Source organism: Stenella coeruleoalba (genome assembly GCF_951394435.1).
Source record: "Stenella coeruleoalba genome assembly, chromosome: 8".
Lineage (NCBI taxonomy): Eukaryota > Metazoa > Chordata > Mammalia > Artiodactyla > Delphinidae > Stenella > Stenella coeruleoalba.
In genome coordinates, this window is record NC_137154.1 from 45,284,434 (window position 1) to 45,310,543 (window position 26,110).

A 26,110-nucleotide genomic window follows, 5' to 3' on the forward strand; every position below is an offset into this window, starting at 1 on the left:
ATCCAACGGCGAAGGGGAGAATCGGAGTTCACATTTTACCAAGGGAAATTCCTTTACAAAGCTCTCTTGCTTTGAGTTGGGACCATAAAGGACCATATCCTGGGAGAGGGTAAATCACAAGTAGACAGTCCCCCTGAGGGCCTGAAGTACAGCTTGAAATCATTTCAGTTCCTAGAAACAGATTAAAATGATCCTTAATGCTACTATCTTTAGCCTTATAGTAGGAGTAAAAGTAAATCCTTTCTGGAGCAAGATAACTGCATTCTAGGCCTCCAGTATATCTACAGATTTTTACATGTATGCCCAGTACTCTCCAAAGAAGACATACAGATGGCCAAGAGCACATGACAAGATGTTCGACATCACTAGTTATTAGAGAAATACAAATCAAAACTACAATGAAGTATTACCTCGCACCTGTTAGAGTGGCAATCATCAAAAAATCTGTAAACAGTAAATGCTGGAGAGGGTGTGGAGTAAAGGGAATCCTCCTACACTCTTGGTGGGAATGTAAATTGGTTACAGCCACTATTGGAGAACAGTATGGAGATTCCTTAAAAAACTAAAAGTAGAGCTACTATATGATCCAGCAATCCCACTCCAGGGCATATATCCAGAGAAAACCATAATTTGAAAGGATACAGACACCCCAACGTTCATTGAAGCACTGTTTACAATAGCCAGGACATGGAAGCAACCTAAATGTCCATCGACGGTGGAATGGATAAAGCAGATGTGGTACATATATACCATATATATACCATATATACCAATATACATATATACCATATATACCAATATACATATACCAATATTACTCAGCCATGAAAAAGAACGAAATAATGCCATCTGCAGCAACATGGATAGACCTAGAGATTGTCATACTGAGTGAAATAAGTCAGACAGAAAAAGACAAATATATGATAACACATGTGGAATCTAAAAAATGGTACAAATGAACCTATTTACAAAACAGAAATAGGTCACAGATGTAGAAAACAAACTTATGGCTACTAAGGGGGAAAGGGGGAGAGATAAATTGGGAGATTGGGATTAACATATACACACTACTGTATAGAAAAGATAATAAGAACCTACTGTATAGCACAGGGAACTCTATTCAGTGCTCTGTAACAACCTATATGGGAATGGAGTCTAGAAGAGAGTGGATATATGTATATGTATGGCTGATTCACCTTACTGTACAGCAGAAACTAACACAACATTGTAAATCAACTATACTCCAATGAAAAAATTAATTAAAAAAAAATAAAGCAGACCATCAAGTTAAAAAAAATAACCAGAAACATGAGGACTAAAGCTATCTGAAAGAAATATAAAAGAAACCATAGACAATATAAAAGGCCCCCAGGGGCACCAGAAGGTAGTTATCAGATATTAAAATAACTATGCTTAAATAGTGAAGGAGATGGACAGTCAAGAGTGAGAATTTAGGGAGTGACATCAGCAAGATGGCACAATAGGAGGTCCCAGTCCTCGTTCTCCCACAGAAACATCAATTTAACAATTATATACAGACCAAAAATCCTTTGTGAGAATTCCAGAAGCTACTTAAGAAAGTGTGGTACCCCAGTTGATCACAGAGCTGAGAACAGCTACATTGAAACAGGTAAGAAGAGCAAGTTCACTTTACCTGGTCAGCCTCACCCCCAAGCCAGCACAGCCAGCACTGGAAGAGAACGCCCAGCTTGCAGCTTCTCCTTGGGGGAAAGGGAAGGAGAAAAGTGCAGTGTCCGTCCAATGTTCCAGATTTACAAAGTGCTGGGCCAAGGAAATGGTTTCTGTCTTGCCATATTCGGAGCACTGACAAAATTAGCATATTTGGGATGCCTGAGGGCCACTGGGAACAAAGAAGAATGAGGTGTGGCTTGCTGTGTTGGGAGAAGGTGCACAATCCCTTGAGAAGGAGGGAGAGGAACATTAGCATTCCAGCTTTTCAGAGGGCTACGTGAAGTGGAGGAATGGGAACTTCAGTTTACTACTAATGGGAGTGTGAATGGGGCAGCTACCTTGGAATGCAGTTTGACTTTTTTAAAAAGTTAAATAAACCAAATAATCCAGCCATTTCACTCCTAGGCGTTTACTTAAGTAAAATGATAGCATTGTCCATAAAAAATATTTGTAAATGAATGGTCATATCCATATTTTTATAATAGTGAAAATCTGGAAACAAGCTTAGTGTCCATAAATGTAATGAATAATGGTTATGGTAATGGATAAATAATCTGTGGCATATCCATACAATGGAATACTACTGGGCAATATAAAGAAATGAATTGTTGATACATATTACTGTAAGGAACGGCACCAATAACGGAGGAGAGCTTAAACATGCTTTATTTGGGAACGCTCCCGGGCGAGGTTCACTGGTCCGAGAGAAAGGGGCCAGAGAAGTCGCGCCCAGGTGCGGGCGCGAACAAAATTTATAGGGGTGGACGCAGGGGAGGTGCTTGCTGTGTGAAGCAGCCCTTTTTTGGTAATCTCTCAGGCGTTGTGGCAATGTCAGGTGTCGGTTGCATCAGCCTCAGAGCGGTTGGTTCCGCCCCTCGGGGAGCCGGAAGACCGGGGCCGAGTAGTGTGGCAATGTCAGGTGTCGGTTGCATCAGCCACTTTGGCGGGGGTTCCGTCTGGCTCCCTGGGCCCTTCCTCGGACCTGCTGGCCTTACAATTACCATATGGATTAATTTGAAAATAATTATATTCAAAGAAAAAAAACAGGGCTTCCCTGGTGGCGCAGTGGTTGAGAGTCCCCCTGCCGATGCAGGGGACACGGGTTCGTGCCCTTGTTCGGGAGGATCCCACATGCCGCGGAGCGGCTGGGCCCGTGAGCCATGGCCGCTGAGCCTGCGTGTCCGGAGCCTGTGCTCCGCAGCAGTAGAGGCCACAGCAGTGAGAGGCCCGCGTACCGCAAAAAAAAAAAAAAAAAAACCAGACAAGAAAGAATGCATCCTGTATAATTCAGTTTCTCTAAAGTTCTAGAAAAGCTTCAAAATTAAAGGAAAAAGAAATTATCGAAATAGAACATCATTTTACAACCCTTGCAGAAGAAAAACAGGCAGATATTATGTTCCTAACCTTGCCAAACACTACCTGTGTTTTGCCAGAGAACTTAAATCTGATTCTGATCATAGGAAATACAGAAGATGGGGAACACGTTGGCCCAAGAGACTACAGTTGTCAAAATCCAGGCTGTAGGAAACTGTTGGTCAAATGTCCCAGGTTCTTTTTTTTTTTTTCTTCAAGGGAGAGTATGGAAGTTCTACTCTGTGCTTTTTCCTTATTTATTAATAGGGAGTTTTCCCTGACTTGACTGGGAGCTTCAAGAACTGCCTTGTCTTATTATTCTTTGCATTCTGTGTATCTGCATAGTGCCTTGGGCACAGAAGGCATCGGTTTTTCTTGAATAAATTAATACACTAGCCATGAAGAAAATGGCAGTCATATCTCCTAGGAGAGTTCTGTGTATGGATGAAGTGCACCATAACACAGTGATTAGCTATTTGAATATCAGATGTCATTATTTTACTCTCTAGTATTTTGAGCTTAGTTATCTTTTGCTTACATATTCAAAATTTACTTTTCCAGGGAAAGAATAAGGAAAAGATAAGAAAGGAAAGGAGAAAGAAAGATGCTTCTAAAACAGCACTGTATGCAGAGTTGTAGTTCTCAGAGCATGTGGTACTGATAATTCTGCTAAAGGCATGCTCTTATCACCAGTCATTTTGGTTGGACTGTTGTTGAAGGTCAGTATTAGACCATTATCAGAGTTCACTACCTGGGTTGGGGGTGGGGTAGTGGTGGTAGATTTTACAAAGCACAGACAGGAAGCAGATAAGACTCTAAGATTCTTTTGTAGCCTTGACTAGTTTTCCTGTAAAAAAGTCTAAATGTAATGATAGCATTTCCTTGGTTCTTCTCTCCAAGGATTGTTATGATAATGAATTTGTTTTTCACAGTTTCAGAGGTCTCTGTGTTTGCCTGAAGTAATTATGTGGACTGCTGCCATTACCCGCCTCATTCCTTAAAATTTTCTGTTAACCATCTTCATCTCCAACTTAACACCTATTTTATTTATTTGTTTGTATCTTTTTGTAGTCTATGTGAATTGTTTTTGTTTACCTGAAGACTTGTGTTTTGTGTGGAAAATTGTAATTTTTTTACGTTAATAAGATTATATTCACAAGAACTGGTTGCTGTAGCCCCTCCGATTTTTTAATCTAATCCATAGCTCAGGTATCCTTCCTTGACCCAAATAATTTTGTGAAATTCTCATGACATCTTTTGTCATATATATTAACCTATAATTTGGTTTTTAACTACAAATACATTAGTTTTAGAATACTTATTTCCTAATTTTTATAGTATACTACTTATTAGACATTTTTAAAGTCACAGACTAAAATGATCTTGGGCCTTTAGCTATTGTCACTTTGTTTCCATAGTAAAACAACATTAGGCATGTAACATCTGTGTTTATTGGTATTTTATTGACATATATAAGTTTAAGGTTTACAATGTGGTGATTTGATGCTTGTATATACTGAAAAATAATTACCACAATAAGATTAGTTAATGCCTCCATCCCCTCACATAACTATCATTTGTGTGTGTGCTGTTAACATTTAGCATCTACTTTTTTCACTGTTTTCAAGGATGTAATACAGTATTGTTAATTATAGTCACCATGCTGTACATTAGATTCTCAGAATTTATTCATCTTATACCTGGAATTTTTACGCTTTGACCAGTATCTTTCCACTTGCCCCACCCCTTAGCCCCTGGCAACCACCATTCTACTCTTTATTTCTATGAGTTCAGTTTTTTTTAGATTCCATATATAAATGAGAATATATAGAGTATTTTTCTTTCTCTATCTGACATTTCACTTAGCATAGTGCCTTCAGGGTCTATAGTGCCTTCAGGGTCTATCCATGTTGTCATGAAAGACAGGGTTTCCTTCCTTTTTATGGTTGAATAATATTCCAGTGTAGTATATATATTTTTTCTTTTTCCATTCATCCGTTGATGGACACTTAGGTTGTTTCCATGTCCTGGCTATTGTGAATAATGCTACAATGAACACATGAGTGTAGATACCTCTTTGAGATAGTGATTTCATTTCCTTTGGATATATACCCAGAAGTGGAATAGCTAGATCATATGGTAGTTCTATTTTTGATTTCTTGAGGAAGCTTCATACTGTTTAACATAGTAGCTGGACCAGTTTACATTCCCACCAACAGTGTAGAAGAATTCCCTCTTCTCTTTTGATAATAATCATTCTAGGGGCTTCCCTGGTGGCGCAGTGGTTGGGAGTCTGTCTGCTAATGCGGGGGACACGGTTCGAGCCCTGGTCTGGGAGGATCCCATATGCCGTGGAGCGACTGGGCCCATGAGCCACGGCTGCTGAGCCTGCGCCTCTGGAGCCTGTGCTCCGCGACGGGAGAGGCCACGATAGTCAGAGGCCCGCGCACCACGATGAAGAGTGGTCCCCACTTGCCACAACTAGAGAAAGCCCTCACACAGAAACGAAGACCCAACACAGCAAAAATAAATAAATAAATTACTAAACTCCTACCCCCAACATCTTACAAAAAAAAAAATCATTCTAACTGTTGTAAGATGGTATCTCATTGTGGTTTTGATTTACATTTCCTTGATGATTAGTGAAGTTGAGCATCTTTTCATGTGCCTGTTGGCATTTGTATATCTTCTTTGGAAAAACATCTATTCAAGTCCTTTGCCCATTTTTTAATCTTTTTTTTTTTCTTTTTGGTATTGAGTTGTATGAGTTCCTGATATATTTTAGATATTAATATCTTATCAAATAGATGGTTTGCATGTAATTTCTCCTATTCTGTAGACTGCCTTTTCGTTTTGCTGATAGTTTCTTTTGCTGTTCAGAAACTTTTTAGTTGGTGTAGTCCCACTTGTTTATTTTTGCTTTTGCTGCTTGAGCTTTGGGTGTCACATCCAAAAAATCATTGCCAAGACCAATATCAAGAAGATTTTTCCCTGTTTCCTTTAGTAGTTTTATAGTTTTGGTACTTTTATTATTTAATACACTTCATGTTATTTTTTGTGAATGGTGTGAGTTAGGGGTCCAATTTCATTCTTTTGTGCACGAATATCCAATTTTTCCAGCATCACTTGTTGAAGAGATTGTCCTTTCCTCATTGAATATTTTTGGCTTCTTTGTCAAATATTAGTTGACTGCATAAGTGTGAGCTTCTTCTACACTTTCAATTCTATTCCATTGATCTATGTGTCTGTTTTTATGCCAATACTATACTTTTTGATTATTGTAGCCTTGTAATATAGTTTAAAATCAAGAATTGTGAAACCTCTAGCTCTGTTCTTCTTTCTCAGGATCCCTTTGGCTATCTAGGGACTTATATGAATTTTAGGACTGATTTTTTTTCTATGTCTATGAAAAATATAATTATTTTGATTGCCTTGAATCCGTAGGTGGTTTGAGGTAGTATGGATATTTCAACAATGTTAATTCTTCTGATTTATGAATATGGGATATATTTCAATTTATTTGTGTCTTCTTCAGTTTCTTTCATCAAAGTGTCATAGTTTTCAATGTACAGATCTTTTACCTCCTTGGTTAAATTTATTCCTAAGTATTTTATTCATTTTTATGCTACTGTAAATGGGATTATTGTAGTTCTTTTTCAGATAGTTCATTGTTAGTATATAGAAATGCAACTGGTTTTTGTATGGTGATTTTATATCCTGTAACTTTACTGAATTTGTTTATTAGTTCTAACAACTCTTTGGTGGAGTCTTTAGGATTTTCTATATATAAGATCATATCATCTGCAAATGGAGACAGTTTTACTTCTTCCGTTCGGATTTGGATGCTTTCTATTTCGTTTTCTTCCCTAATTGCTCTGGCTAGGACTTCCGGTACTGTGTTGAAGAGGAGTGGGCAGCTTGTCCTGTTCCTGATCTTAGCAGGAAAGCTTTCATGCTTTCACTGTTAAATATTCAATAAGATGTTAGCTGTGGGCTTGTCATATGTGGCATTTATTATGTTGGGGTATGTTTTTTCCATACCCAATTTGTTGAGAGTTTTTATCATGAAAGAATGTTCAATCAGATGTTTTTTCTGCGTCTGTTGAGATAATCATAGGATTTTTTTAATCTTTAATTTCATTAGTGTGGTATATCACGTTGATGGATTTGTATATGTTGAACTCTCCTTACATTCTGGGAGTAAATTCCACTTGACCATTGTATATGATCCTTTTAATGTGCTGAATTTATTTTGCTGGTGTTTTATTGAGAATTTTTGTGTCTATGTTAATCAGTAATATTGGCCTGCAGTTTTCTTTTCTTACAGAGTCCTTACATGGCTTTATTATTAGGGTAATTCTGGCCTTAGGGAGTGTTCCTTCCTCTCCAGTTTTTTGGAAGAGTTTGAGAAGAATTGGTATTAATTCTTCTCTAAGTGTTTGGTAGAATTCACCAGTGAAACCATCTGGTCCAGAACTTTTCATTGTTGGGAGGTTTTGATTACCGTTTCAATCTCCTTATTCATTATTGCTCTGATCAAGATTTTTATTTCCTCATGATTCCATCTTGGTATAAACTTTTTTATATGCATACTTTCTTTTTGCTCACCCATATTTAGTCAGTTTTTCATTAGCAATTATTGAGTCAATATTTCTGTGTATTATATCTAATACTAAATATAGATTTTTTAAAATTATTAAAATAGCTAGAGTTTTTCTTCAGTTTATCTTATAAACATAATTTTTCCTTTTTACATAAATATCCTTAAAATGTTGATTGTAACCATAACTTGCTATTTAGAAAGTTATTTCTGCTTTTAAATATTTTAATGGAAAACTTCTGGCATTCTCTCTTTTGTCTTCCTCTGGAAAAGCTTCTGTTTGTAATGCTATATAATTATTCTTAAAGTGACATTAACTTTTATAAGAGTATCAAAAATAATTTATGTTCCTGAAATAGAAGAAAGATGTCAGAGGAAAGAATGAAGGCTTAGGTTGTGGAAAATGGTTCTCTTTAAAGGTAACACCTTTAAGAAGAATATGTTGATTGGTAAATTTATGAACCACATGATGAGTGCATCAGTTGTAGAATGATTTTTGTTCTTTTTCCTTAAATGATCAAAATCTAGTGTCTTGGATCATATTACTATTTTCATTAGTTTTCCTAGATTATTCATATAGCATTATTAGTTGTTTTAGTCTTATTCTCAGTTATAATGGAAAAAACTGAAGTAGCCGTTTTCTTTCTCAATACATGTAGTTTAAAAGGTAGTTGGAGGGACTTCCCTGATGGCGCAGTGGTTAAGAATCCACCTGCCAATGCAGGGGACACGGGTTCGAGCCCTGGTCTGGGAAGATCACACATGCTGCGCAGCAACTAAGCCTGTGCGTCACAACTACTGAGCCTGCACTCTGGAACCCGTGAACCACAGCTACTGAAGCCTGCGCACCTAGAGCCCATGCCCTGCAACAAGAGAAGCCACCGCAATGAGAAGCCTGTGCACCACAATGAAGGGTAGCCCCCGCTCGCACACAGCAATGAAGAGAGAGAAAGCCCGCACGCAGCAACGAAGACCCAATGTGACCGAAAATTAATTAATTTTTAAAATTAAAAAAAAGAAAAAATGGTAGTTGGAGAATTTGCGGGCACAAGAGTTTAGACCGTTACTATAAATGGCATATTGTGCTCTAGGTGGGAAAGAAGGAAATAGGAAATGTAGTGTTTTACTGTAACTATATTTATGATTAATCGCTTTTTGACCGTTTATAAATTTATTTATTTATTTAGGGCTGTGCTGGGTCTTTGTTGCTGCGCGCGGGCTTTCTCTAGTTGCGGCGAGTGGGCCTACTCTTCGTTATGGTGCACGGGCTTCTTATTGCGGCGTGCGGGCTCAGTAATTGTGGCATCTGTGCTCAGTAGTTGTCGCTCGCGGGCTCCAGAGCTCAGGCTCAGCAGTTGTGGTACACTGGCTTAGTTGCTCCGCGGCATGTGGGATCTTCCTGGACCAGGGGTCAAACCTACGTCCCCTGCGTTGGCAAGCGGATTCTTTACCATTGCACCACCAGGGAAATCTATCATTTTTTGGCAGTTGAGATGTCAACTGTTTGTCTTGGGGATTTGAAACAAATCTTCTCACTAGTCTGTTCTGGAGCACTTTTCTGAAGAAACTTCTTACCATGTCTGCTTTATTACAGAGTCCTAAAATTTCTAGGGAAGACTGTTCAATTTACGTTTTGGTGATAAATAGCACAAAGAATAAACTTTCTATAATGCCTATCTGCAGGAGTATATTTTTCTCATCGGATGTTTACAAAACCATTGCCATGTGCCAGGTCCTGTGCTAGTCACTAAGGATATAAAGATGAAACAACCTCAGCCCTTATCCCAGATAATACTTTTAGCCTAGTGGAGAAACAGATACATTTTTAAAATTACAGTACAGTATAATTAGTGCAGTAATAGAGATACTAAGAGCTAACTCTTACTAGCTAGAAAAGTGGAAGAAGGACGTTCTAGGCAGAAAGAAGAACGTAAGCAACGGTATAGAGCCATGACAGGCCTTCATGAAATGGTAAGATGTTTGATGAAGCTTGAGCATTCAGAAGTAGTCAGAATGTTATCAGGAAATCGATTGTTTTCTTTTCAAAATTAAACATTAAATATTTATGCTAGTTTTATAAAGGAAACCATTTTAAAAATACCAAAGACTGACAGTCATTGACCAATGGAGTGCTTGTTGACTAATGTACTACGCTTGCTAGAATTACACATAAAGTATGTGCTTGCTACATGATATCATTTGAGGACAGTTCATAAGAATCCTGATTCAAAACGATCTTCTCCATTTTCCTTTTATGGCGTTTAAATGCTACCACTAAATAGTTACCTCTGTCTTTGACTTGAGTTATCCTTTAATGAACGCAGATGTCTGAGGCAAGATAACTATTAACTGTTATCCACCATTGTCACAAAGTTCTCTTGTATAAAATATCATTTTGCTGTTTTTGGCCCCGCGCTGCGCAACATGTGGGATCTTAGTTCCCCAACCAGGGATCAAATACGTGGGCCCACTGCAGTGGAAGCACTGAGTCTTAACCATGGACTACCAGGGAAGTTCCTCTTTGAGCACTTTAGAGATTAATATTCTTATAAAATATGGTTATTCCAACAATTAAGTATGCAACTTACAAATGCTGGCAGGATAAATTATCCTCTTTTCTGTGCTCTGTGGCATTTTTTACAGGTCTCTATTCTGTTGTGTGTTAACTGTTTTTTTACCAACCTGCCATCTTCACTGAGCTGTGAGCTCCTACAAACCTGCCTCAATTTTTTTTATATCTATCCCTAGACTTTAGCATATCTCAGCAGCTAGGTAAAGGTTTAACAGTAGAGGCAGGGAAGAAAGTGGAGAAGAAAGTTTTAATTAAAAGAGTTCGTTCTGCCAAGGCACTTGCTTCCTGTTTGTTCCTTGCTTTAATTCTCCAGTTATTCACTCTATATTATCCTTTCCCTTTGTTTGCTATTCCACTCCTAAAGCCTCTTTTGTTTCCTGCTTCTTAAATTTAAACACTAAAGTAGATTTAAAAACCTGGTCATTCAGAACAGGCACAGACTAGGAATCTGGACCATTTGGGGTTGATGTGATTACCCTTGACCCAGAGAACCAATTGTGTTGTTCAACAGGAAGGAAATGTGCTATACCTTTTTACAAAGTTTTGCTTGAGTTGGTCTTCTGTGGATTGTTACTTGGGCTATAGATATACAGTTTTAGATTTGAATTCTTTGTGGTCATAAGTATTTGTTAAATGACTTCTTGTATTTAAAGATTACCAGATTGCTAAACTCTACTTATAAGTATGTAAAGTGTATTTAATTCATGTCACGTTCAAGGGAATAAGCCCATGTTCATAACCACTAAAATATAGCCATGCATACTTGCCCAGTTCAGTTACATTTCTTAGTTATTTTTTACTTAGAAGATTTCCATTTATAATATATTTGGAAATAATTTGTAACAAATATTAAACATTGCTTCTCAATGGTAGTTACAAAACTAAACTATATAAAGCTTTAGGTAATCTGGGAGGGTAGGGATTTTGTTTTTCTTCATTATTGTATTCCTGATACCTTGTGCATAGTAGCTACTCAACAAATAACAACCGAATGAATGAGAAATCTCCTTTTTCATGACTTGTATTAAGCCATAACCATTGTTAAGTTTTCTCCATTGTGGATTGACAGAATTATAGTAAATTGTTTAAGGCTTTTGGAAATATAGGCTGTCTTGAAAACCATGTCCTTCAGTTCCTCAATTTGCCCATTTGAAAGCTGAGACGTAGTGTTCTATTTGTGTAACATACCGTTATTATTCAGAGAAGGGGAGGATTCTGGAGAAAAGTTTTGGGTGTTGTTTTTTCAAAACGGGAAACAAATACGTTCATTAATGTTTGATGCTATGAATTTTAGAACTTTAACCCCTAAAGAAAAGTTAAGATCAGGAAGTAATTTTTCAGAATGTTTTACTATTTAAATAATCAACAGGATGTGTATGTACCATTATAGTGAAATCAGCAGTAATTATCACTGGAATGTTTGTTTTTCATATTGTTTTCTCCACTGTTATTGTGTAGCTTTGGATGGACGTTGGCTACCAAAGACTAGGAAACAATTCAAGGTTATTTAGAAAGCTGATTATGACTAGTAGTTCAAAGAAAATGAATTTCTAAATAACTCTGTGAACACAGCAACAAGTGTTGCTAGTTAGGAATAAAAACATTGATTTTTAATTTCTTAAAATTCTTAAATTTCTTAAAATATTTGAGATTGTTAATTATCTAAAGCTGAAGAAAGCATGTTATATTTAAAAATACAAAGTTTAAGCAATCCTTCAGTTAGTCACAGGTAAATTTTATTCTATATTACATTAAATAATTTTCTGGATAATGAGAAACTTACCCTTTAAGCACTAGAATATTATCCCAACTCATTTCTAATACATGAGACATAAATCCTCTATTAGTAAATATAGTCCAATATTTCACCCCTTGATATCACAAATTGATTGTTTTTACTGATATAAGTAGGTTAGAGTCCCTTAAAAGTGCATGCCTTCCTTCTTCACAGTTTATCTACTACTACATGATGCCAGCTATGACTTTTATTTTCTGATGGATTATCTTTTGTGTGAGGGATTACAGAGGGTTCACATGGGAGTGGAAAGGGAAAAGTTCTTCCCTAGAGTCTTCAGGAAAAAAGCTTGGACTCCTTACTATGGTATACAAATTCTTCATGAACCTACCCTTGGCAAAACTACTTGTAGGTCTCTCTGAGTGCCTTTTCCTTCCTCAGTCCTCTGTTTCTTTGCATATGGTCTTCTGTCAACTTTGAAAGCCTTGATGCTCTTGTCTCCCTAACGCTAACTTCCGCTTATCCTTCAAAATACAACTCGAGTGTCAGCTCCTTTAGGTGGGCCCAGTGTGATCATAAAGGTCCTTAAAAGATGGAAGAGGGAAGCAAAAGAGTCAGTGTCAGAGTGGTGTACTCTGACATCACACAAGGGACAAAGACTCAACGGCCTTACCAGCTTTGACGATAGAAGGGAGCCATGAGCTCAGGAATGTGGGCAGGTGCTGGAAGCTGGAAAAGCCAAGAGTAGGGCTTCTGACCTCCTGAACTTTAAGATAATATATTCATGTTGTTTTAAGCCATTAAGTTTGTGGTAATTTATTATAATAGCCATTGGAAATTAATACAACTGCAGACTTTTTTAATATAAATTTTTATTTTTAAAGGCTTTGACTCACGAGAAGTTGCTAAAATGGTACAGAGAATTCTCAAGAATACATCACCTACCTTCCCCCAACAATAATGTCTTATGTAATCATAGTACATTATAACAACCAGGGAATTGATATTGGCACAATACTATTAATTCAGGGAAGGAGTGACACTTCTCTGAGTAGACCTTCTTATGTAGTTTTGACTTCTCAAAACTTATTTAGGTCTCACGTCTTCAGAAAATAATATTAGATCAATCATGATGGGAAGAAATAAAAAAAAATTAAAACTGAAAACATACAGAAACAAACTCCACTCTCTTTCAAATGAATAACATAACCATACTGAAGAGGAAAAACTAATCAAAGTAACTTATAAACACAGTATTTGACTATATAACCTCAGTTTTGGAGAGAATTGCAAATAAATTATTAACTCCTTTTTAGTTGGTGTAATTTTTTTGAGTTAGAATGGCTGAAAAAATCATGCAGTTTATATATAAAATTTAGCAAATGAATAAATGTGTTTATGTTATTAGAATCCAGGGTTCTCAGTGGAAGAAGGGACATGCAAATATGTATTGGAGTCAGTGGGGAGACCCTATGAGAATAGATTGGAATTGAAAGTAATGATATGGACTCAGGATTTCTCAAATATATGTATATGTGTGTGTGTCTGTTTGTCTTTATTCATGTATATGCGTTCATGTATCTGCTGTATCTGCAGAAGTAGCCCAGAAACAAAGACACCCTAGAAGAAATGATCTAACATTTACCCTAAACCCCAGTATCCTTGATCTTTAATGCCATTCCTCACAAAAAGCAACCAGCCTCCTTGGAGAAGTGGCTGACTTCAGAGCAGGGACAGAGTAGGTAAAATATGAGCCTGGATTATTTTGTCAAGACAGAAAGTAAGAAGAAAAAAAATTGAGTTCATGTCACAGGGACACAGGAACTAGGTTTAAAGGGGTGCCCACTGTCTAAATCTAGGACTTAATTGGCACAAAAATAATTAAGGGCAGTAATGACTTATAGAATGTTGGAATAAAAAAATAGAAATCCAAAAAAAAAAATCCATGAGTCCATACTGATAATGGATATATAAATAAGCAGGTTAGTGGGGGAATAAATGAGGGTTCTGCTTATTGCAGAATGTTGAGTGCTGACTGGTGAATGTGGAGGAAGTGCTGGATTTGGAAAAGCATTTTATGATCATCATAGTAAAGACTGAGTCAGATAGTAATTATCAATAGATGCTAAATCTAGGCAGAAATTTTGGTGAGGAACAAGATATTTGCATGGTCTAAAGTGTCTGAACACAGATTGCTTATTAGTTACAAGGAAAAATACGAAGTATACATTAGAGAAGTTAGATAGCAATAAACAAAAGTTTAGGTGAACAAAATTGACATCACCAAGGATAATGATTCTGGTTATGGCAGTATGAAGAGTTAGTCCTCTCCCTAAAGAATCAGTGTGAAACTAGACAGAAATTGTTGTGCAGTTATTGTACAACTATTTCAGTGCTCTGGAAATTGACCAAAAGCAAACAACAAACTCAGAAGCATTTATTCATGCTAGACCTTTGGATAAGAATAGTAGGAACCTGCAGCATTCTTACCTGGGGTGGCTCCCATCTTTCCCACATGTCAGTACTATCAGTGAAAATGATAGTTTTGCCAGGGCAGGGCTGGTCATAAAACCAGCAACTTTGCTGCCAAAAGCGGGGAAAGCTTAAGCCCACAACATCATTGTCAGGAAAAATAATATTGAATCCAGAAGGAAATGAAAGGGAAAAAACTCTAACTCTGCTTGTCTAAGTTATAATCCTATTTGGGGCTAGTGGCAGACCTGCTAGAAATTTAACAGGAAAATCCTGGTAATGAGAGAGTCATAGGAGGGCTAGATGAGACTCAGGACCAAGATGGCAACATAGGAGGCTCCTGAATTTCACTCTTTCACAGAGAGCTACACATGGAGCAATTCCCTGTGAGAGAAATCCAGAAACTAGTTAAGTTACTCCTGTACCTTGGGCTCCTAAGAAAATACCCACATTGAAATGGGTAGGAATGATGGAGATACACTCCTGCCATAAACCCCACTCCTTGCACAGCACCAAATAATGGAGAGGGAACCCCCAATGCCCAGCTTCTCCCTGAAGAGCAAAGGGTTGGGGCCACACATCTTGAACATCAACTTTTAAGGCTCCCACCTGAGGAATGGTTCCCTCAAACTCCTAGCTCTGAAAGCCAACAGAGTTTGTGTTCACAAGTCCCATAAGACTATAGAACACAAAGAAGCAGTTCTTAATGGGTGTGTGAGCACTTACTGTGGTTATCCCTCCAGGCTCAGTGCGGAGGGAGCAGGCAAAAATACCCTTCTCCCAGTGTTTCCCTAAAAGGTGTTTGACTGCATACTTTACAGGGTACAGCTTCTAATTAACACAGAGCTAGGTGCTGACTGCTGTCCTCACCAGAGCCTAAAAGAAAAAAGACTCACTTCAGCTTTCATGATATATATATACTGAAGGTGAAGCTATATAAAAATATATCTCATGCAAATAAAAGCCAAAGAAAAGCACAGGTAGCTACATTGATATCAGACAGAATAGACTTTAAGCCAAAAACTGTAATAAGAGACAAAGTCATTATATAATGATAAAATAGTCAGTTCATCAAGAGGTTATAACAACTGTAAATATTTATGCACCCAACATCAGAGTACTTAAATATATAAAGCAAATACTAACAGATCTGAAGGGAAAAGTTGACAGCAATACAATAATAGTAGAAGACTTCAGTACCCCACATTCAACAATGGATAAATCATCCAAACAGAAAATCAATAAGGCAAATAGTAAGGACTTAAACAACATGTTATAGCAGATGGACCTAACAGACATATACAAAACCTTCCATCCAACAGCAACAAAATATACATACACATTCTTCTCAAGCACACATTGAACATTCTCCAGGATGAATTATATATTAGGCTACAAAACAAGTCTTAATAAATTTATGAAGATTAAAATCATATCAAGTGTGTTTTTCAACCAGGATGGTGTGAAACTAGAAATCAGTGTCAAGAAGAAAACTTGTAAATTCACAAATGTATAGAGATGAAACAACATGCTCCTGAACAACCAGTGGGTCAATGAAAACATCAAAAATATCATGAGACAAACGAAAATGGAAAAGCAAACACCAAAACTTACGGGATGCAGCAAACACAGATCTAAGAGGGAAGTTTACGGTGATAAATATCTACATTAAGAAAAAAGAAAGATCTCAAATATCCTAACTTTACATTCCAGGGAATTAGAAAAAGAACAAATGAAGCCTGACGTTAGTAGAAGGAAGGAAATAACAAAGATCAGAGCAAAAAATAAATGAAATAGAGAATAAAAAGACAGTAGAGGGCTTCCCTGGTGGCGCAGTGGTTGAGGGTCCGCCTGCCAATGCAGGAGACACGGGTTCGTGCCCCGGTCCGGGCAGATCCCACATGCCGCAGAGCGGCTGGGCCCGTGAGCCATGGCCACTGAGCCTGCGCGTCCGGAGCCTGTGCTCCGCAACGGGAGAGGCCACAGCAGTGAGAGGCCCGCGTAGCGCAAAAAAAAAAAAAAAAAGACAGTAGAAAAGATCAATGAAGCTAACAGCTGTTTCTTAAAAAAGATAAGTAGAATTGACAAACCTTTAGCTAGACTTAGAAAAGAAAGAGAAAATACTCAAATAAGTAAAATCAGGTATGAAAGAGGGGACATGACAACTGGTACCACAGAAACACTAGGGATCATAAGTGAGTACTGTGAAAATACCAACAGTTAGGTAAACTAGAAGAATGAATAAATTCCTAGAAACATACAACCTACCAAAATGAAATAATAAATAGAAAATCTGAACAGAACAATTACTAAGGAGATTGAATCAGTGAACAAAAACATTCCCAAAAGAAAAAGTCCAGGACCACATGGCTTCACTGGTGAATCCAACCAAAAATTTAAAGAAGAATTAATACCTGTCCATTAAAAACTCTTCCAAAAAATGGAAGTGGGAACACTTCCAAACTCATTTTAAAAGGCCAGCATTACTACCCTGATACCAAAGCCAGACTTGGACACTACAAGAAAAGGAAACTAGAAGCCAACATCCCTGATGAACTTAGATGAAAAAATCCTCAACAAAATATTGGCAAACCAAATTCAACAACATGTTAAAGGATCATAGACCATGATTGAGTAGGATTTACTCCTAGGATGCAAGATAGTTTAGTGAGCAAATGAATAAATCGTTCTCTTTGAAATGGTTAATTTTATGTTATGTGAATTTTATCTCAGTAAAAGAAAAATTTAAGGTTGTGGAAATGCTCCATATTGAATGAGAATAAAGAAACATGACAGCTAAATGGAATATTGAGCTTAGAATGAATCCTGATGGTAGGGGAAAAGCTCCAAAGAATAACATTGAGTCAGTGGACAAAATTGGAATACAAATGTAAGATTAGACTTCAAGTATTGCAACATGTTTAATTTACTGAGGATAACCATACTGTGGTTAGGAAGACATTATCTTTATTCTTACAAAAAACACACTGAAGTATTTAGGGGTAAATGTCGTGATGTGTACATTCACATGGCTCAGAAAAATGTGTGTGTGTTTGTAGAAAAGAGTCAGGGCATGCTAGTACATAAGTACAAATGTTAAAGCAAATGGAGCAAAATTTTAACATTAGGTGAATCATTGTGAAGGGTAGATGGGTGCCCTGTGCACTATTCTTACAACTTTTCTGTAAGCCTTAAATTATTCCCCCCCCCCGTTAAAAAATGTTTAACGTATCTATGATCCAGTTTAACAACTGTAGCATCATAGATATAGTTGAAACTTCCTGCGTATGCCTTCTCATCCCAGAGTTATATACTATCCCAAATTTGGTATTTTTTAGTCCCAGATATATCTTTATATTTTGACTGTATGTTTGTATATACCAGAACAATATATAGTAGCATTTTGTATGGTTTTAAACAATATATAAATGCTGTCATTCTATAGCATCACTTTATACCTTACTTTCCTCACTCGATATTATATTTGGGAGAGTTATTCATGTTGATATATGTAGCACTAGCTCTCTTATTTTCACTGCTGTAAAGGTATCCCAAAAGTCTTAGTGATGTTTTAATCTATCTTAAATTCACAAGTATAAATGTTACAGACCTACCCCCAAAAGCCGTATCACTTGAAAATTGTATTTAAATTTCTTTAATAATTATTTCATTTTATAAATTTGGTGGTTTTTTAAAAAAATCTTTATTGGAGTATAATTGCTTTTCATTTTATAAATTTTGAATAATAAAACTTTAGTTTTTTGTTTCAGTCAACATTTGCCATCTTCAATCAGAGGAAGTTTAATTTATAGTATGATTTTACTATAATTTATTCTTCATTCTTACATTTAGGGTGTGCGCACTTTTTTCATTGTTTAAATACTTCTACAACGTACCTTTTTGTACCTTATCTTCTTGGGTACATGTGAGAGAGTTTCTGTGATAAATAACTAATAATGGAATTACTAAAATTACTATAATAACTAGATGGTAGGGTATATGCATCTTAAGTTTCTTTATATTCCTCACAGCAGTATGTATGATAGTTCCTTTCCCTGCCATCCTCATAAAAACTTAGAATTGTCAGGCTTTGATTTTGGATATTGTAGTAGGTTTAATATCATACCTCATGAATTTATTAGGTTGAATTTTTCTGATTATTAGAAGTTTTGGAGCTTCTTTTCATGTTTATCATTTTGATTTCCTCTTTTGTAAATTGTAAATTCATATTATTCTCTTACGTTGCTTTTTTCTTGTTGATTTTAGTGGGGATTTTTAAAGTTGTCAGCAATGTGCTATTTCCAAGAGTAGAGAAAGGTTGATGTAAAAAGGTGGAAAAAAGATATACCAGGAAAATTTCAATAACAAAACTGGTATGGTTATGTTAACATCAGACAAATGGACTTTAAAAGGGAAAAATGTTATTAGAACAATGCCAAGGATCTAAAACAGAAATTTAAGTACAGACCTTGGAGATTAAGTTGAAAAGAAGGTAATGGTGTATTTCCAAACAACTAATATATTCAATGAGTGTTACACTGATTAGACAAACAAAACTGAAAGTTTGGGAAAGAAATACCCTTAGGCTCTATGGAATTTATAGTTTAACCAAATATTTTTCTTCAGAGATTTTTAAAATATTGGCTTTTTCATTCCATGTCATTCTAAGTCTTCGTTGGCAGCACATGTAAAATTAAATGCATTTGGTAATCATTTGCTCTTTGTGTTTTCAGGAATTCAGAATGTCCTCAGCCTCTTCTGTGCAGTCCTCACAGAAAATAAGGTTCTCTTCCATTCTGCAAGTTTCCAGAGACTTAGTGATGCTTGTAGAGCCCTGGAATCATTAATGTTTCCTCTTAAATATAGGTGAGAGTTTTTATTTGGTATCTTTATTTATTCCCAAATCATGCATTACTTATCGATGATCAGTCAAAACATCATAGCACGACAGTTTTGAATGACAAGGGCATATGTTACAAAGTTACATTGTTGTAGGAGTCATGATTCTGATAGGAATTAGCCTGGAATTTGGAACTTTTCCAAGTTGTCTATTATTGAGTGGTGATTTATTTCATGAAAAAATAATTAATTTGAATAGTATTGTCAGCAATATTTAATTCCCTTTGAATATAGTAGGAGATAAAAATCTTAAGATAGTACTGTCTGACTATTTACTGTTAAGGAATTATTATTAATTTGAGGGGTTATAGTGTATTATGGTTTTATTTTTTAAAGAGCCCTTATCTTTTTCAGATATATACTAAAGTATGTATAAATGATACGTCTGGGATTTGCTCCAAACAATATGGTAGGGAAGAGAACAAAAATGGGTAGAAATATGTATGTGGCCATGCATTGGTGATTGTCAAAACTGAATTAGATACATGGGGCTTTATTTTCCTTTTTTCTCTATTTTCCGGGGGGAGAGGGAAGTTAATTTTTCATAATAAAAAGTAAAAAATAAAACAACCTAAACAAGTGATGACTTAGAGTGCTGTAAGTAGAATATTTTATTTTGATACTCTTTTTTATCAATTTGATAATCACAATATCTAGGAAACTTAAGTTTATACAAACTAGAAAAAATTTAGACAGTCTACAGATTTTATTAAAAAATTTTTTTAACCTATGAGCTTTTCTTAACTCCTGGATAATAGAGCATTCTAAAACTTTGTTTTTGTACCTTGCCATTCTTATTAAATACAAAAATCAAGTATAGAAAATGGAATTTGAATGATTGTTTTATATAGACCAATAAACCATCACCAATATTGAGGGAGCGGACCGATCAGGGAGTCAGTATTACCACCTGATGTCAGATTGCTGTGTACGGAAAAATTATTTCAAGCAAGTTTGAACAACCTAAAGAGACTGCTTGCCTAGGGGTAAGGGATAAGGAAGCGGCCCTTGTTTACTTTATATCTTGTTATATTGGATCATATCTTTCACATGAAGATTTTTAAAAAACTTTTTTCCCCAAGAATTTAATATTAACAACCCGGCGAATATTATTGATAATTTCTAAACATAGGTAATCTAAAATTCACACAGCATAAAAATGAAAGAAAGGTATGTTATATTACCGAAGAACAAATATATCTCATGTATGTTTTTATTATTTCCAGTTATCCTTATATTCCTATTCTCCCGGCTCAGCTACTGGAAGTTCTGAGTTCCCCAACGCCTTTCATTATTGGAGTACATTCTGTCTTTAAAACTGATGTTCATGAGCTTGTAAGTATTCATCTTTATTTTTATTTTATTTTATTTTTTAACATCTTTATTGGAGTATAATTGCATTACAGTGGTGTGTTAGTTTCTGCTTTATAGCAAAGTGAATCAGCTATACATATACATATATCCCCATGTCTCCTCCCTCTTGCGTCTCCCTCCCACCCTCCCTATCCCACCCCTCTAGGTTGTCAAAAAGCACCGAGGTGATCTCCCTGTGCTATGCAGCTGCTTCCAACTAGCTGTCTATTTTACGTTTGGTAGTATATATATGCCCATGCCATTCTCTCACTTTGTCCCAGCTTACCCTTCCGCCTCCCCACGTCCTCACATCCATTCTCTACGTCTGCATCTTTATTTCTGTCCTGGCCCTAGGTTCTTCAGAACCATTATTTATTTTTTTATTTTTTTAGATTCCATATATATGTGTTAGCATACGGCATTTGTTTTTCTCTTTCTGACTTACTTCACTCTGTGTGACAAACTCTAGATCCATTCACCTCACTACCAATAACTCAATTTCGTTTCTTTTTATGGCTGAGTAGTATTCCATTGTATATATGTGCCACATCTGCTTTATCCATTCATCTATCATTGGACACTTAGGTTGCTTCCATGTCCTGGCTATTTTAAATAGAGCTGCAATGAACACTGTGGTACATGACTTGTTTTGAATTATGGTTTTCCCAGAGTATATGCCCAGGAGTGGGATTGCTGGGTCATATGGTAGTTCTGTTTTTAGTTTTATAAGGAACCTCCATACTGTTCTCCATAGTGGCTGTATCAATTTACATTCCCACCAGCAGTGCAAGAGGGTTCCCTTTTCTTCACACCCTCTCCACAATATACTGTTTGTAGATTTTTTGATGATGGCCATTCTGACTGGTGTGAGGTCATACCTCATTGTAGTTTTGATTTGCATTTCTCTAATGATTAGTGATGTTGAGCATTCTTTCATGTGTTTGTTGGCAATCTGTATATTTTCTTTGGGGAAATGTCTGTTTACGTCTTCTGCCCAGTTTCGGATTGGGTTGCTTGTTTTTTTGATATTGAGCTGCTTGTAAATTTTGGAGATTAATCCTTTGTCAGTTGCTTCATTTGCAAATATTTTCTCCCATTCTGAGGGTTGTCTTTTCGTCTTGTTTATGGTTTCCTTTGCTGTGCAAAAGCTTTTAAGTTTCATTAGGTCCCATTTGTTTATTTTGTTTTTATTTCCATTTCTCTAGGAGGTGGGTCAAAAAGGATCTTGCTGTGATTTATGTCAGAGTGTTCTCCTTATAGTTTTCTCTAAGAGTTTGATAGTGTCTGGCCTTACATTTAGGTCTTTAATCCACTTTGAGTTTATTTTTGTGTATGGTATTAGGGAGTGTTCTTATCTCATACTTTTACATGTACCTGTCCAGTTTTCCCAGCACCACTTATTGAAGAGGCTGTCTTTTCTGCATTGTATATCTTGCCTCCTTTATCAAAGATAAGGTGACCATATGTGCCTGGGTTTATCTCTGGGCTTTCTATCGTGTTCCATTGATCTATATTTCTGGTTTTGTGCCAGCACCATACTATCTTGATTACTGTAGCTTTGTAGTGTAGTCTGAAGTCAGGGAGTCTGATTCCTCCAGCTCTGTTTTTCTTCCTCAAGATTGCTTTGGGTATTTGGGGTCTTTTGTGTTTGTATACAAATTGTGAAATTTTTTATTCTAGCTCTGTGAAAAATGCCATTGGTTGTTAGACAGGGATTGCATTGAATCTGTAGATTGCTTTGAGTAGTATAGTCATTTTCACAATGTTGATGCTTCCAACCCAAGAACATGGTATATCTCTCCATCTGTTGCTATCATCTTAATTTCTTTCATCAGTGTCTTATAGTTTTCTGCATACAGGTCTTTTGTCTCCTTAGGTAGATTTATTCCTAGGTATTTTATTCTTTTTGTTGCAATGCTAAATGGGAGTGTTTCCTTGATTTCTCTTTCAGATTTTTCATCATTAGTGTATAGGAATGCAAGAGATTTCTGTGCATTAATTTTGTATCCTGCTACTTTACCAAATTCATTGATTAGCTCTAGTAGTTTTCTGGTGGCTTCTTTAGGATCCTCTATGTATAGTATCATGTCATCAGCAAACAGTGAAAGCTTTACTTTTTCTTTTCCAATTTGGATTCCTTTTATTTCTTTTACTTCTCTGATTGCTGTGGCTAAAACTTCCAAAACCACGTTGAATAGTAGTGGTGAGAGTGGACAACCTTGTTTTGTTCCTGATCTTAGAGGAAGTGGTTTCAGTTTTTCACCATTGAGAATGATGTTGGCTGTGGATTTGTCATATATGGCCTTTATTATGTTGAGGTCAGTTCCCTCTGTGCCTACTTTCTGGTGGGATTTTATCATAAATGAGTGTTGAATTTTGTCAGAAGCTTTTCCTGCATCTATTGAGATGATCATATGGTTTTTCTCCTTCAATTTGTTAATTTGGTTTATCACATTGATCGATTTGCATATATTGAAGAATCCTTGCATTCCTGGGATAAACCCCACTTGATGATGGTGTATGATCCTTTTAACGTGCTGTTGGATTCTGTTTGCTACTATTTTGTTGAGGATTTTTTCCATCTATGTTCATCAGTGATATTGGCCTGTAGTTTTCTTTCTTTGTGACATCTTTGTCTGGTTGTGGTATCAGGGTGACGGTGGCCCTGTAGAATGAGTTTGGGAGTGTTCCTGCCTCTGCTATATTTTGGAAGAGTTTGAGAAGGATAGGTGTTAACTCTTCTCTAAATGTTTGATAGAAATCGCCTGTGAAGCCATCTGGTCCTGGGCTTCTGTTTGTTGGAAAATTTTTAATCACAGTCTCAATTTCAGTGCTTGTGATTGGTCTGTTTATGTTTTCTATTTCTTCCTAGTTGAGCTTCAAAAGATTGTGCATTTCTAAGAATTTGTCCATTTCTTCCAGCTTGTCCATTTTATTGGCATATAATTGCTTATAGTAATCTCTCATGATCCTCTGTATTTCTGCAGTGTCAGTTGTTACTTCTCCTTTTTCATTTCTAGTTCTGTTGATTTGAGTCTTCCTTTTTTCTTGATGAGTCTGGCTAGTGGTTTATCAATTTTGTTTATCTTCTCAAAGAAACAGCTTTTAGTTATATTGATCTTTGCGCTTTTTTTCTTCGTTTCTTTTTCATTTATTTCTGATCTGATCTGTATGATTTCTTTCCTTCTGCTAACTTTGGGTTTTGTTTGTTCTTCTTTCTCTAATTGCTTTAGGTGTAAGGTTAGGTTGTTTATTTGAAATTTTTCTTGTTTCTTGAGGTAGGATTGTATTGCTATAAACTCCCCTCTTAGATCTGCTTTTGCTTCATCACATAGGTTTTCGGTCATCGTGTTTTCATTGTCATTTGTTTCTAGATATTTTTTGATTTCCTCTTTGATTTCTTCAGTGATCTCTTGGTTATTTAGTAGTGTATTGTTTAGCCTCCATGTGTATGGTTTTTTTTACAGTTTTTTTCCTGTAATTGATATCTCGTCTCATAGCGTTGTTGTCAGAAATGATATTTGATACGATTTCAGTTTTCTTAAATTTACCAAGGTTTGATTTGTGACCCAATATATGATCTATCCTGGAGAATGTTCCTTGAGCACTTGAGAAGAAAGTGTATTCTGTTGTTTCTGGATGGAATGTCCTATAAATATCAATTAAGTCCATCTTGTTTAATGTATCATTTAAAGCTTGTTTTTCCTTACTTATTTTCATTTTGGATAATCTGTCCTTTGGTGAAAGTGGGGTGTTAAAGTCCCTTACTATGATTGTGTTACTGTCAATTTCCCCTTTTATGGCTGTTAACATTTGCCTTATGTATTGAGGTGCTCCTGTGTTGGGTGCATAATATTTACAATTGTAGTATCTTCTTCTTGGTTTGATCCCTTGATCATTATGTAGTGTCCTTCTCTGCCTCTTGTAATAGTCTTTATTTTAAAGTCTATTTTGTCTGATATGAGAATTGCTATTCCAGCTTTCTTCTGATTTCCATTTGCATGGAATATCTCTTTCCATCCCCTCACTTTCAGTCTGTATGTGTCCCTAGGTCTGAAGTGGGTCTCTTGTAGACAGCATATATATGGGTCTTGTTTTTGTATCCATTCAGCCAATCTGTGTCTCTTGGTTGGAGCATTTAATCCATTCACATTTAAGGTAATTATCGATATGTATGTTCCTATTACCATTTTCTTAATTGTCTTGGGTTTGTTATTGTAGGTCTTTTCCTTCTCTTGTGTTTCCTGCCTAGAGAAGTTCCTTTAGCATTTGGTGTAAAGCTGGTTTGGTGGTGCTGAATTCTCTTAGCTTTTGTTTGTCTGTAAAGGTTTGAATTTCTCCGTCAAATCTGAATGAGATCCTTGCTGGGTAGAGTAATCTTGGTTGTAGGTTTTTCCCTTTCATCACTTTAAATATGTCCTGCCACTCCCTCTGGCTTGCAGAGTTTCTCCTGAAAGATCAGCTGTTAAACCTTATGGGGATTCCCTTGTATGTTATTTGTTGTTTTTCCATTGCTGCTTTTAATATTTTTTCTTTACATTTAACTTTTGATAGTTTGATTAATATGTGCCTTGGTGTGTTTCTCCTTGGATTTATCCTGTATAGCATTCTCTATTTTTCCTGGACTTGATTCTTCTGGCACCCCTGTAATTCGAACGTTGGTGCATTTAATGTTGTCCCAGAGGTCTCTGAGGCTGTCCTCAATTCTTTTCGTTCTTTTTCCTTTATTCTGCTCTGTGGTAGTCATTTCCACTGTTTTTATCTTCCAGGTCACTTATCCATTCTTCTGCCTCAGTTATTCTGTTATTGATTCCTTCTAGAGAATTTTTGATTTCATTTATTGTGTTGTTCATCATTTTTGCTCTTTAGTTCCTTGTTAAACGCTTCTTGTATTTTCTCCATTCTATTTCCAAGATTTTGGATTATCTTTACTATCATTACTCTGAATTCTTTTTCAGGTAGACTGCCTATTTCCTCTTCATTTGTTTGGTCTGGTGGGTTTTTACCTTGCTCCTTCATCTGCTGTGTGTTTTTCTGTCTTCTCATTTTGCTTATCTTACTGTGTTTGGGGTCTCCTTTTTGCAGGCTGCAGGTTTGTAGTTCCCGTTGTTTTTGGTGTCTGCCGCCAGTGGCTAAGGTTCTTTCAGTGGGTGTGTAGGCTTCATGATGGAGGGGACTGGTGCCTGTGTTCTGGTGGATGAGGCCAGATCTTGTCTTTCTGGTGGGCAGGACCACATCCGCTGGTGTGTTTTGGGGTGTTTGTGACCTTATTATGATTTTAGGCAGCCTCTCTGCTAATGGGTGGGGTTGTGTTCCTGTCTTGCTAGTTGCTTGGCATAGTGGGTCCAGCACTGTAGCTTACTGGTTATTGAGTGGAGTTGGGTCTTAGCATTGAGATGGAGATCTCTGGGAGAGCTTTCACCATTTATATTAC

The 26,110-nt window shown here is 36.5% G+C and overlaps 1 protein-coding gene across 5 annotated transcripts in view; it reads left to right on the plus strand.

Moving 5' to 3' along the window:
* SBF2 (SET binding factor 2) overlaps positions 1 to 26,110 on the plus strand; it is a 472,518-nt gene that overhangs the window by 242,582 nt on the left and 203,826 nt on the right. For 4 of the 5 annotated variants that reach the window (XM_079929044.1, XM_079929040.1, XM_079929042.1 and 1 more), the window contains exons 7-8: positions 19,158 to 19,290; positions 20,550 to 20,658. In XM_079929044.1, coding sequence (XP_079785170.1) covers positions 19,158 to 19,290; positions 20,550 to 20,658 — 242 coding nt within the window. Of the gene's footprint in view, positions 1 to 2,725; positions 3,765 to 19,157; positions 19,291 to 20,549; positions 20,659 to 26,110 lie in introns of those variants that run through there. The other variant, XM_079929043.1, reaches the window with a different exon arrangement.